The sequence below is a fragment of the Centruroides vittatus genome, unplaced genomic scaffold (assembly GCF_030686945.1).
Source record: "Centruroides vittatus isolate TY-2023 unplaced genomic scaffold, ASM3068694v2 contig_754, whole genome shotgun sequence".
NCBI classification, from domain to species: Eukaryota; Metazoa; Arthropoda; class Arachnida; order Scorpiones; family Buthidae; genus Centruroides; species Centruroides vittatus.
In genome coordinates, this window is record NW_027122490.1 from 2,885,152 (window position 1) to 2,900,762 (window position 15,611).

At 28.7% G+C, this 15,611-nt stretch overlaps 1 protein-coding gene across 1 annotated transcript in view; it reads right to left on the bottom strand.

Moving 5' to 3' along the window:
* LOC136981433 (rho guanine nucleotide exchange factor 11-like) overlaps nucleotides 1-15,611 on the bottom strand; it is a 188,423-nt gene that overhangs the window by 76,245 nt on the left and 96,567 nt on the right. The window contains exons 18-20 of the mRNA XM_067277756.1: nucleotides 8,649-8,763; nucleotides 7,735-7,906; nucleotides 1,157-1,271 (exon numbers count right to left, since the gene is read on the bottom strand). Of these exons, the coding sequence (XP_067133857.1) occupies nucleotides 1,157-1,271; nucleotides 7,735-7,906; nucleotides 8,649-8,763 (402 nt within the window). The remainder of the gene's footprint in view (nucleotides 1-1,156; nucleotides 1,272-7,734; nucleotides 7,907-8,648; nucleotides 8,764-15,611) is intronic.

A 15,611-nucleotide genomic window follows, 5' to 3' on the forward strand; every position in this document is an offset into this window, starting at 1 on the left:
GCTATGATTGTTGGTGTTTATACATACTATGTGTTGGAAAAAGTTTGGTAAAATGTGTGAACACAAGCGACACTAAGATGCTAGCTGAACGAGTGCTAGATGAAGCATGATCACAATCCGGAAGTTCCCCTCTCCTGGCCACTCGTTATGCAAAAATTCGCCCATTAAGTGAGTCACTTTTTCATAATTTACTTTGCTCGTTATGCAAGGTACTTGTTATGCAAGGTTCCACTGTATATTTTTTAACTATTCAAACATTTTATTATTGTAAAAAGAACAAACAAATTCAACAACTGCTTTCTTAAGAATGCCTTATTTTACATATCAAACATCTTCAATCCTATCAGATCCATTTTCAGATCTCAAAGTTGTTAACAAAAAAGGATCAAGAAATTCAATGAAGTTCTATGATTTAAATTTGAATAAATAATAAAATAAAATTTACTGATGGAAAATAAAGATAAGAAATTTGAATTAATTTTTTTTTTCTTTTTCCAATAAAATAAATAAATGAATGAGTACAGTTTCTTCATTTCGCTTGTGAACTATCACAATTGTTTTAAAAATTTATTCATTCTTGGAAAAGAGGAATTAGTAAGATAAGACTGCAGGAATGTTAAGCAAAGTTTTCAATTCATTCAAATTTATGCATGTTTAAATTCCAAAATTGTTCTGTAGAATCTGGGAAGGTAAATTTATGTTAAAGAAGTAAAATTTAATAACGTATTTAAATAATATAAATAAAAATATATTATCCAAAAAGGCATAGAACATTAATTTTAAAAAATTAATTAAAAATTACTGTAGAAAGTGGCTAGTTTTGTATTAAAATTATAAAACTTATGTAAACAAATCAAATCTGATATGATGTTTCATGTCATATTAAATAGATAAAATTATTTTTAATATAGAAAAGCAGCATAGTTAAAATATATGATAGTATAAGTATATCAAAATATGTGAATCTTGGCACAATATTCAATGAACAATAACTGCTTGATAAAAGTAACTAAAATCATTTATTAACAAATGCAAAAAATGTTTTGTAACTTATAATTTTGGTAACCTTAATCAAGCAGTTTTTATTTACTGCACATAAATATATATTTATTTAAATAGAAACATATGTATCTATAAAATGTATTTATATACATACTTTGACATTGATATCCCTGATTTCCAATTCCCCAGATAATTAATTGACAATGATTACAGTATGTTACACAATGATAATGCTGAGGAAGGAACTGATGTCCTTGTACAAACACAACCTGAAATTCATTTATATGTAAATAAATATTTATATTTAGTAACTATTAAAATATATTAATACTTATTAAAACAACAACGTAAAATAATTTCTTTAGTAAAAAAATAATTTTATATTTAAAAATTATATTTTATTAAATATATTATAGTCTTGTTTTACCTAGGAGTTGTGTCAGCAGATATTGCATAAAACAAAATTCTATGTAAATTTGTGTTCCACCCTGTGTAAGTCCTAAATTCTTAGGCAACCATTTACAATTAACAAGAATGCACTTAAAATGTTTTATGTTATACATTTAACATTTAAAATGATAATTGAAATTTCAGCCTGATATTTCTAAATACACAGTAATATTAAGTAAACTACTTGATAGTTTTGTACATTCCTACATTGAAGTGTATAATAAAATGCCTGATAGGGAATTATAATATATCTTATCAAGTACATTATAAGTGGTACAAAAAAACACACACACAAACCAGAGTATTTACCACAGTAAGTTGTATTCAGTATTTTTCCAAGTTCAGAACGTTAGAAGCCAGAAAAGCATTGTTAATTTAATAGTCTAATTTAGCATTACTAGGAGTGTTATGCATCAATGGTCTAGTCATTTGGAGGAACATAGTGATGGGGAAACATGATTCTTTCACTTTAATTAATTTTCTAAATGTAGTTGTGTATGGCATTAAACTAATGTCAAGTCTTTCCTTAAATTTCATTACCTTTATTAGACCTTTCCATTTTCATTTTTTCTTGATAATTTTTTCTCAAAGATAAACTATAAAAAATTGCTCCTAATTTTTGTAACATTATTTTTATTCCACAATAAATTAAAAACAGTCAATGTGTGTGCAGAATTACCCTTGAATATTGACAAATTAACTTAGCCAATTGCTATCTGAGAAAAACACAAATCTGCATACATCAATCCTGTGTAAAACAAAACTGCATTTTATTAGCAAAAATACTATTTTATTTTCTATATAGTGTTACAAATGTTTCTGAATAAATCAGTGAAGAAAGAAAATCCATTTGAATAAACATTTTTATTTATATTGCATTTGGCTGGTCAATCAACCATCTAAATATTTTCTTCAACCACTTAAAAAAATCAATAGTTTTTATTTAATAATTGTTACTGTGTTATTGTATGCATACAGTTTTGTCATCAATTAAGGAAATTTGCAATATCAGCCAATTAATGTTGCAAATCAACTTTAAAAGAATTTATCTGGGGAGAACATTATTATTATTAAAAAAACAAATTGATAAAAAAAAAAACAGATATATTTCTATTTACAGCTGATGATGATGATATAAAAGAACAAAAACATTACTGAATAAAATTTATTTTGATTTCAAGATTTAAAGATTTTTCCTCATCTATTTCTATTTACATTTAACAAACCAAATATTAAGGCAATAGTCCTCAACTGGTGTTCCACTTCTCATAGGATGCCACAAAATTTAAAAAAATAATTAAAAAATAGTAATTGTTTACCTCAATAAAAATGCTTCATAGGCATTAACACAATTAAAATAGAAAACATGCAAAAACAAGCTATACTTTAACTGATTTTTAGTTCAATCTTTCCATCAGGAAAATGGCTTCTATCACATATGACTGTGTAAAAATAAAACATTGTTGCTAGAGATTACAAAAATCTCAAAATTAATATGGAATATAAAAAATGAAAAAATTATTCATTAATTTTAAAATTTTGTAATCACGAGCACAATGTTTGATTTCTATACAATCATATTTGATAGAAGCCATCTTCCTAATGATGATGATATACTTGAGAGCACTGAAAGTTCAGCTTGGTTTTTTTTTATGTTTGCTATTTCAATTATTTGTATTACAAGGGGCATCCAAAAAATAAAGAATGTTTGTATGTAAAAAAGGAAAAAAACAGTAATAATAGAGGAAAAAGTTTTATTAAGTAATTAGTTCAAGACCAGTTACTTTTTTATATAGTTGCCATTATGATTAAAGCACTTGTCATAATGCAACACTAGTTTTTGGATTCCTTTGTCATAGACTTCCCCTACCAGTTCTTTCAGCCAGTTAGTGACAGCTACTTTCACCTCTCATCCATTTCAAAGCATTCCAAATCCACCCAAAAACTCTTTTAGCTTGGGAAAGAGGTGAAAGTCACTGGGGGCTAGGTCAGGACTGTATGGTGGATAGTCAAAAATGTCCCAGTCAAATTTCTGAAGCACAACATTCTGTAGTAGAGTCCAGTTGCATGTTATCTTCTTGGATTAAACATTTAACACCATGTTCTTACCACATAATGTGATCACCATACTTATTTAAAACATACAAAAGTATGCTTAAGAACTTTTTCTGCATTGTCAAATATAACATTTCTTGGAAATATAAAACTGGAATTGCTAATATTTTAAAGATTTGAAACTACATAATCTAAAGAATAAATTTTCAAATTTAAAATTCTTGCACATAACTATATATATATATATAATATATAATATATATATATATGTTCAAAGACAAAAGATGCTCATTGAGCAAAAAAAATCAACCACAACACATTATGACTTCTCACATCAAACCAAAATACATAAATGTGTATAAAAGATCTCTCAAATATATATTATATATATATATTATATATCATAATGATAACTATATAGAAAAGTAACAAGTCTTGCCACTAATTACCTAATAAAACTTTTCCCCTCTCGTTACTGTTTTTTTCCTTTTTTACATCCAAACATTCTTTATTTTCTGGATGCTCCTTGTAATACAAATAATTGAAATAGAAAACATGAAAAACCAAGCTAAACTTTCAGTACTCTCAAGTGATTTGTTTATGAATTTCTATAGAATGAATTTAATTTGCATTTAAAAAGTGAATAACACTTCACATTTGGCAAAATTTCTGATTTTTATACACATTTTAATCCCTGGCAAAACAGTAATAATAAGCCTGCTGTTATCAAAACTCTACACATACTATGCTAATACATTAGAGAACAAATTGATCTTGAATTGACTGCAGTAATTTACCTGAGCACACTACTTTGTGGAAATGTTCTTTATTTTCTGGATGCCCCTCATATTATTACTATTTGTATTAATTTCTGTAGAACACTTTCACTGAAGTTTTTTTTGTTATAATTGTGTATTTAATTTATTATTATTATTATTATTTGTATACTTTATATATATATATATATAATATAATTAAAATAGTATTTTTGCAACTTTGCAATTTTTCCAAACTTAACAAATTGCAGGTTTTCTGTATTACTTGAACATATCCTATAAAATACAAAATTCAAATGTATATTGATTTAATATTGTTTGTCATTAGATCGAATTTATATATATATAAATTAGATCTAATAACTTAATTTTGTGATTTTCAATAAGAATTTGAATTTTGTGTTTTATAAGATATGTTCAAGTAATATGTATAAAAACTCTGGAATTGGGAATTTATGAATCATAAAATTTTTGAAGTAGTGGGCAAAAGCTTGTGAGGTAAGCAAGAAAGAATTATAAAGTTCCTTTAGTGAATATGTTAGGCTCAAAGACTGAAACTCTCGATGAGCAAAAAACTTGACCACAATGCATTCTGATTTATTTTTGAACAGATATTTTTATCACATTGTGTCATATCTGCATTAATAAATATCCATAGCATGTTGTGACACTTTCACATTGTCAGATCACATTTTAGTTGATTATTAAAAGAATATCAACACAAATTTTGCTTTGTGGTCTTACTGAATGTGCAAAAATGCATTATGTGCATTTTTCAAAGTGCCACATGAAATTTGCATTTTGGCTGGATATGAAAAGTCATAATATGTTGTGGTTGGATTTTTTGTTCAATGAGTTGTGTGTAAGAATTTTAAATTTGAAAATTTATTCTTTAGATCCTGTAATTTAACATCTTTAAAATATTAGCAATTTCATTTTTGTACTTCCAAGAAATGTTATATTTGACAATGTTGAAAAGTTCTTAAGCATACTTTTGTATAATTTTATCAATTAAATTTATAAAAATTAACAAAAAATTTTATTTTATTTTAATTTAAAGTGAATTTAAAGATTTTCTATTTATACTTATTTCTAATATATTATGTAATTTTTTATAAAATTTATTAATCAGAAAATAGATGATTTGAAAATATGAACTATTTTCAATTAATATCCAATTTTATTTCATTGTGACTTTTTCTAAACATATCACTTTATAATAAGTTTCAGAAAATTACACAATTTTCTTCACATATTTTATGAATAACTTTAATTCATTTTTCTAATTAAATATACTGTATTTACTTGAATATAAGACAATCTCGCATATAGGACGAGGTGTGACTTTAAAGATCAAAATAAAAAAAATTCAATTTATTAACACAATTCTAATTTTATTTTGTTTAATAACAAATAAAATATCAAATGCAAGTAAATGCACACGTTGTCCCGCAAAAATTACTGGTATTTTAAACTTCAAGGAAAAAACTTGTAAAATCGACAACATGATTTGTTCACGTAAAGCTGCACAATCGGAAACCTTTTTTTGCCAATTCTTAACAGTCAAATCCAATCCACTCTTTGTCAATTATACTTATGAGTTTCTTTGAATTCTGATTTCCAAGTAATCATCTGTTTTCACATGGGAATGAATTAAAACTTATATTGGGCTCTCGTGTAATTTTGGAATTCAATTCAAAAGCTTTGCTTTTCCTATTGCTATTCATCTTTACTCCTGACAATACACAAGAATGATTCAAATGACCCAGATAAAATACTTTTGTTTTTAAACATCAAAAGGTGAGAATCCGGAAAAAATGTGAATACACAGTTTACAAAAATTATACGAAAAAGAAATGAATCCTTTGCTTGCACATATAGGACAACCTAGATTTTTGAAGCAGTAAAAAATGGATAAAATCCTTGTCTTATATGCAAGTAAATAGGGTCTATGTTTTTTACTGACTGACATTATACTACTGATGAATAAAATCCATAAATAACTTAAAATTACAAAATCTTTGAAAACAATTATTTTTAATATACAGTAAAACCTGTATAAACTGAAATCAAATCACACTAAATTATTTTCTATTTTGGCAGGTTTCCATTTTTAACAGGTTTCAGTATTTTTTTTTTCTTTTTCTTTTAATGTTTAAACTATATCAGATAAATGTCACACAGTTATGTTCATTTACATAGCAAAATCACTTTTATTGCATATGTAAGAAAACTTTTCTTACTAGGTTTAATCAAAATTAATCTAAAGTGATTCAAACTAAATTTGAGAATATTTGGATGCAAAAATTGAAAATTATCTAATTCTGAAAAGTTCTTGTTGTGAAGAATTTGTTCTAAGTATTGAATACTTCTCAGATGTGATCCTTAAGAGCTCATATTATAGCAAACAAGCCAAATCAAGTATCAAGAAATAGTTCAGAACTGGAATTCTAATCACATTACAGTAATACAGAGATCAAGTTATTCTGTGAACTAATTTCTAAAAAAATTTTATTACTATAATTAATCATTAACTTCAGTCTCTAATTATCAACAACGTTAATTAACTTATTCTCAAATACTTGGTACTACTTACTTATTACCTATCAGTGTAAGGCAAATTGGCATCACTCTATTACATTATTCACATTATTTTCAATAAATTACATTAGTTTCTTGTTCTCTAGAACAGGGGTGGCCAACTTTTATGCACATAAGATCTACTTTTTATCGTAAAAATGTGTCGCGATCGACTTGTTGTCATAGACATAGTCTAAGTGGAGAGGGGGGGAATGTGAAATACATACTATGTTTATACACTGTGTTTCAGTACGAAGTGCACTCACTGCTTATGAGTTGAGTCATAACTGCATGCATACAGTTTTGTTCGGTTACAAATATAATACATTAAGACAAGACATCGCTAGCGATCGACCAAAATTGGCTTGTTGGTCACCCCTGCTTTAGAACTCGGTTTTTGAAAATTTATTTGATTCTTAATGAGTATTCAGTTCTACTCCTGGTTAATTTAAAAACTAATATTAACAAAAATCTTGAGTTCATATATTCCCTTATTATGTGACATTTCTCTGAAGAAGTTGAAAATTGTTCTTGGAATACAGTTTGCTAAACCTGAAGGGAATTTTACTTATCTGTATACAAATAAAATCTTAATTTTCCTCTTTATTCAGGTTAAGATACATTCTTGATATCAAATAACCTCTTCCATTTCTGCAACAGATAGGTTTCTAGCTTATAATAAAATTTACCACAGAAAAATTTTCCCATTCCAAAGTTTTTTCTATTTAGATAAGCTTCAGTTTTATTCAGTTTTTGTTTTAGTCAGGTTTTACTGTATTAAAATACCAAATATAAATTTAAAAACTAAAATATAAATTACTTAATGAATATATTAATTCTGTAATAATGTGTAAATAATTAGAAGTTGTACCTTTTTGTTTCTTTGCAAAATACGAAGTCTACCTTTTTCTTTAGAAACAAAAGTTGGGCACCTATCAGTCACATTCAAAACATGAGTACTTTTGCTCCCATATTGCTTTAAAATAGTAGCTACAGCAGAAGCTGTTGCTAAAGTTTTATCACTTGCACTTTCAAGATCTTCTCTAAAAATATAAAATAATTTTGTTGAAAATTATATATTATATAAGAATTTCTCAACTATAAACTAATTATATTAATTTTTGTTGCTTGTATTAATGTGAAAAGATGTACACTTAACAAATTTATTTTTAAATAACAAAAGTATTTCAGTTTAAATATAATTATTAACCATAAGTTTTAAATATAATTAATAATTTTATTTAAAACTTATGGCTTTGCTTAATTCCAATAGCTTTAATTATTACAAATTTCAGGTGGATGTTAAATCCAATCTAATTTACTATCTTCTCTGTATTCCATAACTAATTTGTACAGTTATTTTAAAAAATTAATATATTTAAAAATATCTTATAATCATGTTAGTTTCGTATGTAAATTTACTAATTTTATTGTAACTTTCTTAATAATTATGAATATCATCTGTTACAAGGCTATAGCTCCCATCAAGTTTCCACTACAATTCTCATTTCAATGTAAACTTTATCTTTTGGCAGTTAATGGTTATTTACATCTGATGTTAAGCTTTCCTAATCACAATAACAACTTTCAGTTTGATAGATTTCTGTTTCCATCCTATAAAATTTAATCCTAAAAATAATAATAATATTCACAATACTGAATATTTTAAATCCATAATATGTAAAGAAAATGAAAATTTTGTCGCTTCTAACTTTTTATACACTGTAATAAATAAATTAGAGCAAATAATTATTTCAATTAAACTAATAATAATATCATACTTACGGAATGCTTTCAACTGTTGGTAATAATAGTTGCTCAATGATTTTCAATTCTTTACTTTTGTCATGCAAAGCTAGTTCTAATTGGCAGTCTGGAGGACCATATATATTTCCTAAACCTTTTAAACAAAAAAACATGCATTTTTAAAAATCTAAATTAAACTACATTAAAAATAAATTATAAAAGTCAATGAATTAAAACAAATTATTGAAGTATTTTGAAAAGCAAAATTATTAATATAATACTAAATGATCTGCCAGGTTTGCTGTTGTATATGGCAGGATCCAAAAGTTCGAGAAGTTGACATATAGTTCCTTACCTTGAATAGTTTAAAACACTAATGCACTACTATTTTCAAAAGAATCCCCTTGGGCAATGATACACTTTTGCCAGCAATCATACAGCTTCTGGAAAGATAGCTGCTGTAAGCCATCTTTTGCAAATCATCCATAATGCTCTTGCTTTACATCATTTGATAACTCAAAACAACATCCCTGTAGAAGCTGTTTCATCAGTGGAAAGAAATAAAAATCCAAGCTAAATCAGATAAATAAGTGAAATGTGGAAGCACATTAGTACCATTTCTAGCAAGGAACTCTGTGACTGTTATGGATAGATGTTCAGGGATATGGTCATGTTGAAGATACCACTGTCCACTTTGCCACATCTCACACTGTTTATGATAGATGGACTTATATAAATGCCACATACATGCTGGACAAAAAGTATCCAGATATGTGGAAAAATGGACAATGGTATCTTCTACATGACCATATTCCCTGCACATCTATCCATAACAGTCACAGAGTTCCTTGCTAGAAATGGTACTAATGTGCTTCTATATTCCACTTATTCACCCGACTTAGCCCCTTGCGATTTTTAACTTTTTCCAGTGATGAAACGTCATATATAGGTTGTCATTTTAAGTTATAAAATGAGATAAAATCAGCATCAAAGAAGGCACTATGATTGATTGCAAAAGATGGCTTATAGCAATGCTTCCAGAAACTATATACCACTAGCAAAAGTGTATTGTCACCCAAGAGAAATCTTTTAAAGGTAATTTTGTGTTAATATTTTAAACTATTCAAGGCAAGAAACTACAGGCAAAACCCTAAACTTTTGGATCTTACTACATATATTTTTAAATATAATATGGCAGGAATGGGAATCCTGCAGTCTTCAGGCCATATGAGGATTTTGTGTCTTCTAAGTGCAGCCTGATAAAATATAAAATTCATGACAGCAAAATTAAACTTATTTGTTATATGTTTGCTTTTATCTTTTTCAATAAAGATAGCTATCTAAGTACAATTTTTATTTTTTTAAAGCAACACAACAAATGGGTGATCTATCAATGGGGTGCGTCCTGAGAGAACTTTCTATGGAAAATCAGACTCTGTTTAGATATTAGATCTGTGAAAAAACCCAGAAAACTCTAACCTCTAAGTGGTCAGCCTGTCAATGACATGACCAATTACTAATATTTAATGATTTTATTTACTTGAACACCTTGGGTACTCAAGTACAATTTATTTATATTATTGGTGCATGTGTAGTAAATGTGTACATACAAGGTGCATCTGAAAAGTTCGGTGAATGATTCCACAGTTGAATAACCATGCTGGTTAGGATGTTGCGCTCATGTAGTCAGTGTGAGAAGGAGTGTCACTGCGAAATGGAGCAACGCGTGAACATCAAGTTTTGCTTCAAATTAAGCAAAACAGCGACAGAGACATACGAAATGTTAGTGAAAGTGTCTGGTGTGGAAGCAGTGATAAAAAGTGTGTTTTTGAATGGTTTAAATGCTTCAGAGACAGAAAGGAAGATGTCGACGATGAGCCGCGTTCTGGTCAACCGTCAACAAGCACAACTCCAGACAGCATTGAATGAGTGCGACGGATGCTTGCGGATGATCGGCACCTGTCTTTGAGAATGATAGCAGAAGATTTGAAGATAAGCAAGGACAGTGTGAGCACCATTGTTCATGAACATTTGCAAAAGCATAAGATTTGTGCCCAGTTTGTACTGCACATGCTGTCAGACAAGGAAAAGCAACACCAGATGGAAACCTCTGGAGATTTCATCAATGCGTGTGACTGGAATTCGCAGTTCTTGGAAACAATCATTACAGGGGATGAGTCGTGATGCTACCAGTATGGTCCAGAGACCAAGCGACAGTCCATGGAATGGTGTTCATGGTCGTCCCACCTCCCAAAAAATGTCATCTCACCAAATCCAGAATTAAGACGATGTTGATTGCCTTTTTCGACAGTAAAGGCTTGATCCATCATAAATTTTTCCCAACGATACAACCATCAATGCAGAATTCTACGAGGGAGTTTTGAAATGGCTGCTAAAATTCGTTCGTCAACTTCGGCCACAGTTGTACCAGAGTGGACAGTGGACTCTGCTCCATGACAACGCCCATCCGCACACTGCGAGCCACATATGGCACTTCTTTGCTACATGTCAGGTGACAGTTCTTCAACACTCTATATTCTCCAGATCTGGCACCTGCAGATTTCTTCTTGTTTCCCTGCCTCAAAGGAGTCCTGAAAGGCCTATGCTTTTCCAACATTGCACAGATCCAACAACGTGTGACAATGGTCATGCGTGCAATCTTCATGTGATACCGAAAGAAGCATTTGCTCACATCTTCCAGCAGCTGTACAACCGATGTCAAATGTGTGTTGTCGCTAATGGCGATTACTTTGAATGCCAGTAAAGGTATTTTGTTTGTATCTCTTGTTTCCTTTATTTTATGAGACCATTCACCAAACTTTTCAGACACACCTTGTATATATATATATAGTTATGCATTATATGGGCTTAGGAGTTCTTTCTGAAATAAGATATGGCTTTCCTAATATGGCAATTGCCAATCTCCTCTGCAATATGGTAAAAACATTTTAAACTATTAATCAAAACTTTGAATTTACAATAAAAGTAAGTATTTTACCATGCTTGATTTATTTTTTGATTAAATTTAAAAATTCTTTTAGTACTAAACAATGTTAATTATGTAATATGTTTTACTTTTTTTTTCACTTAAACTACATAAAATTCTTATAAAATTTAATAATAGTTTAGTGGATGGTTGTCTCTTTAATCCGAAAGAATTCACTTCGGTAGACTATCTTACAGCAATTCAGGTTAAGAAACTCCTTTATTGTTTTTTGTTAACTCAATGTTTGTAATTTTTACTTTCTACAGCACTGAAGAGGGACTAGAAAAATAAAACTAACCCAAAATGCATATGTGAAAATACAATAAAGAAGTTTCTTAACCTGAATTGCTGTAAGATAGTCTACCGAGGTGAATTCTTTCGGATTAAAGAGACAACCATCCACTGAACGAATAATACAGCTACCATTAGAAAATTTAATAATAGTTTATTGAATTTCATAAAAAGCTAGCAGGTAACCTGGCATTGCTCAGGCAAAAAATAAGAACAGCAAAGATTAAGATCATTAGATTATTTCAGACTTATAGCTCTTCTATTATTTGATAGTATTTGATTTATATTTACAAAGATTATCTTACATAAGAGTTTATTACCCCAAGTGCCCAATCTAACACATTTTAAAAGTTTTTTAAATTGTGTACAGTAGAGGAATAAAGAATTTTTAAAATGTGTTAGATTGGTCACTTGATGCAATAAACCCTTACGTAAGATAACCTTTATAGTTATATAAATCAAATACTATACTATAACAAACATTAAAACGAAAACCATACGAAGAGTTTGATTATTTCAGCTTACCATTGTCATGTTTATTGTGATACTCGGATGTTATGAAATGGGCCAATTTCATTGGTCAAGTAGACACCAATTGAAAATATATCTTAAATTTTTTCAGATATCATAATTTTTTTCTAATGTTAGCTTTAACAAAATGTTCTATTCACAGTCAAATATCAAATAATAATCTCCCAACAAATCAAATTTTTCAAAAAATGAACCAAATATTTAAACTTGGCACCCTCAAAAACTACTTAAAACATATTTTGTGCTCACTGGTAACTTTGTATTATGTAATTTTCTTATTTTCCAATAGAAAGAAGGAACTGTTGCAAAAGGGGTTGAAGTAATTCAACCAAAAATAGTTGTTGATCTCCTCCAGGGAGAAAGGATACTCAATGACTACTAATTAATACCAGTCAACTATTAATACAGTAGGTGATCAGTTAATGAATAGTTTGGACTGAGAACAAATCAAACAACGAACACTTTCACAAAATATTTTTATGTTTGGACAACAAAAACATGTTCAGATAACAAAAATCTCACAGAACAAACACTAAGAAGCAATGCTGAGTTTAAGATTTGTAAAACTGTATTTTACTGGAATCTATGAATGTTTTATGGAATAAGACTTTCACAGTTGTGTATATAACTTTTTTTGAACTATTTGATTTCTATTTTCTGAATTTTTATAAGTGCTTTTCTGAACTTTTTATTTAAAAAACTGATAATATTCTGGGGCTTAAAAAGAGTGGAGTGTCAAGAACTGTGTTCACTATAGAAACTAAGCATAAGATAATAACCAAAGTAGAGTGGAAAGAAGATTTCTGATGTTGCTAGGCAGTATGGTTTCAACAGGTCTACAGTAGATACAATCTTAAGAAAGAAAGATATAATCAAAAAGACTTAAGCAGATAAAGAAGTAATGAAAATCACATCTAAGAAACAAATATGTGCTATCCATAAAAAAATGGAGAGATTGCTTTTAGTTTGTTATTACATATAAATAAACATAGTAAGAAATTATATAATTTTTTACTTATTTTTTGGAGACTCCAGAATGAATTAAACAATTTCCCATAAAAACCTATGGTAAATTGTTAATGACCAATTCAGGTAGCAAACATTGTCTTTGAATGGATTATGTTCATTAACTGATCACCCAATGTATTTGAAAAGTGATCCATGTTGGACAGGTTGTGATGACCCCACGTGATAAGTTGTGCTAATCTTAATGTCCGAAAAACTGCATATAAAACTTGTTTAAATAAAAAAGTCTTGTAAAAAATGTTATTATTATCACATAAAAGGAATTATTCTAAGTGTTTAAATTTTGACAACAGATTGTATAAACTACATGGGAAGTATGTTCTACTAAATATTGCATTTATAGAAAAATTTTTGAGCTACAATTTGAAGACATTGTAGACCTATAAATTCCAACTGTCATCCCGTGTGTCCTGCCTGTCCTATCCTAATCTTGAGAAAGGAATTAGTTGAAAGCTGAGACCAGATATGGAAAGGTTAGGGGCAGGAGGCCCAGATTAACTATCTATGAACTTCCGGTTTGAAACAGAAGTCATATTACTTCAATTCAAAATTTCCCCCTGAACCGAGTCAGATAGATAACTGGCACGACTCTATTGCTAACAGGAAAAGTATGATATACAGGGGTGACTTTTCACACGGTAACACTCCATTCTACGCAGCCAAGTGCTATATGCTACCTGTCACAGTAATGATGTAGCACATCTATTTCGTGCTATATCACTGTCATAGAAATTAAGTGAATATAATATATATATTTTAAAATTATATCATTTTTTATAAAACTTATACAGTGGAACCTCTATATTCGTCATTAATCTGTTCCTAAGGACCTAATGAATATGGAATATGATGAATATATAAACAATTTTTTTCATAATAAATAACTGATATTCAATTAATCTGTTCCCATCCTGAAAAAAGGTACAAGAATAAAAATTATGTTGTTTGTAAAACTTTATCTTTATTGTACAAAATAAATACAGTATAGTGGTAGAAGGGGTAGAATAGTATTATTAATATAGTATTATTGTTTAGAAGAAGACATATCAATTAAAACATTAGGTAATTCCAATTATGATTATAGGGTCTTGCCGATAATTCAGTAGCATTCGATTTAATAAAGAACTTGTCTAGTGTTGTGTTTTTTTGTCTGCTTTTGAACTTTTTTGAAGTAGGCAATTACATTATCATTGAATGTATTTGTATTTTGGTTGACTATTGGGTGCCATTTTGGAGTGATTGGAACTTGGTTTCTCGCATTGATTATTTTTCAATAACTCAACAACACACACACACAAGGACCGCACAAAGCACTGATTAACTATAGCTACCTAACATGGCTAGCTGATCGGCACGGACGTATGATTGTAGTGCCACTTCTGGTGTTGGGAATGACGACAAATATAGAAAATACTGATGAATATGGAAAAATAAAAAAGTCATCAAAATGTGATGACTATCGAATATTATGAATATAGAGGTTCCACTGTATTTAGTTTACTATTTTGTTAAATTTTTTGCCAATAGATGGCACTATGTATAAATCAACAAATCATACATAGAAATTAATTGAATTTGCAGAAATTTAATAGATATTTTGGGGTGGGATGAACAATATTATCTAAGTTACAAGTATTTAAATGTAACTTCTGAGTTCCATAGCAATTGGTAAAATGGTCAAGGAGTGTATAGCAAACAAACATCCTCATTTATATATATACATAGATGTTTTTACAGCCTAAAAAAAAACATGTTTAAAGCATAACATGCTTTAAGCAAATTATTCATGTTGTCCCTAATTTATGAATTTTGGAGATAACAAACCATTGGTATACCAAAAACAAGAAATCAGCAAGATCAGCAACATTTGCAATGAGTACAAGAGAAAACTTAATGCACTTATCTCTATTATAATTAATAGTTACAAGTAACCATTTAAATTTTTTTTATTAATTGAATATTATGACAGTAGCATTTTATTATATTACATGAGAAACTGAAATCAAGAATAAATACATGTTTGAAACTGACTGAATTAAGATTATTATTAAATGTTAATAATTATATCGAAAATATCAAAATTAGGATTGTACTAATTTCATTATTTAATGAGTTTTGAATTTACACTATCCAGAGTGTCTACCTAGTCTACCTACTAGTACATAACC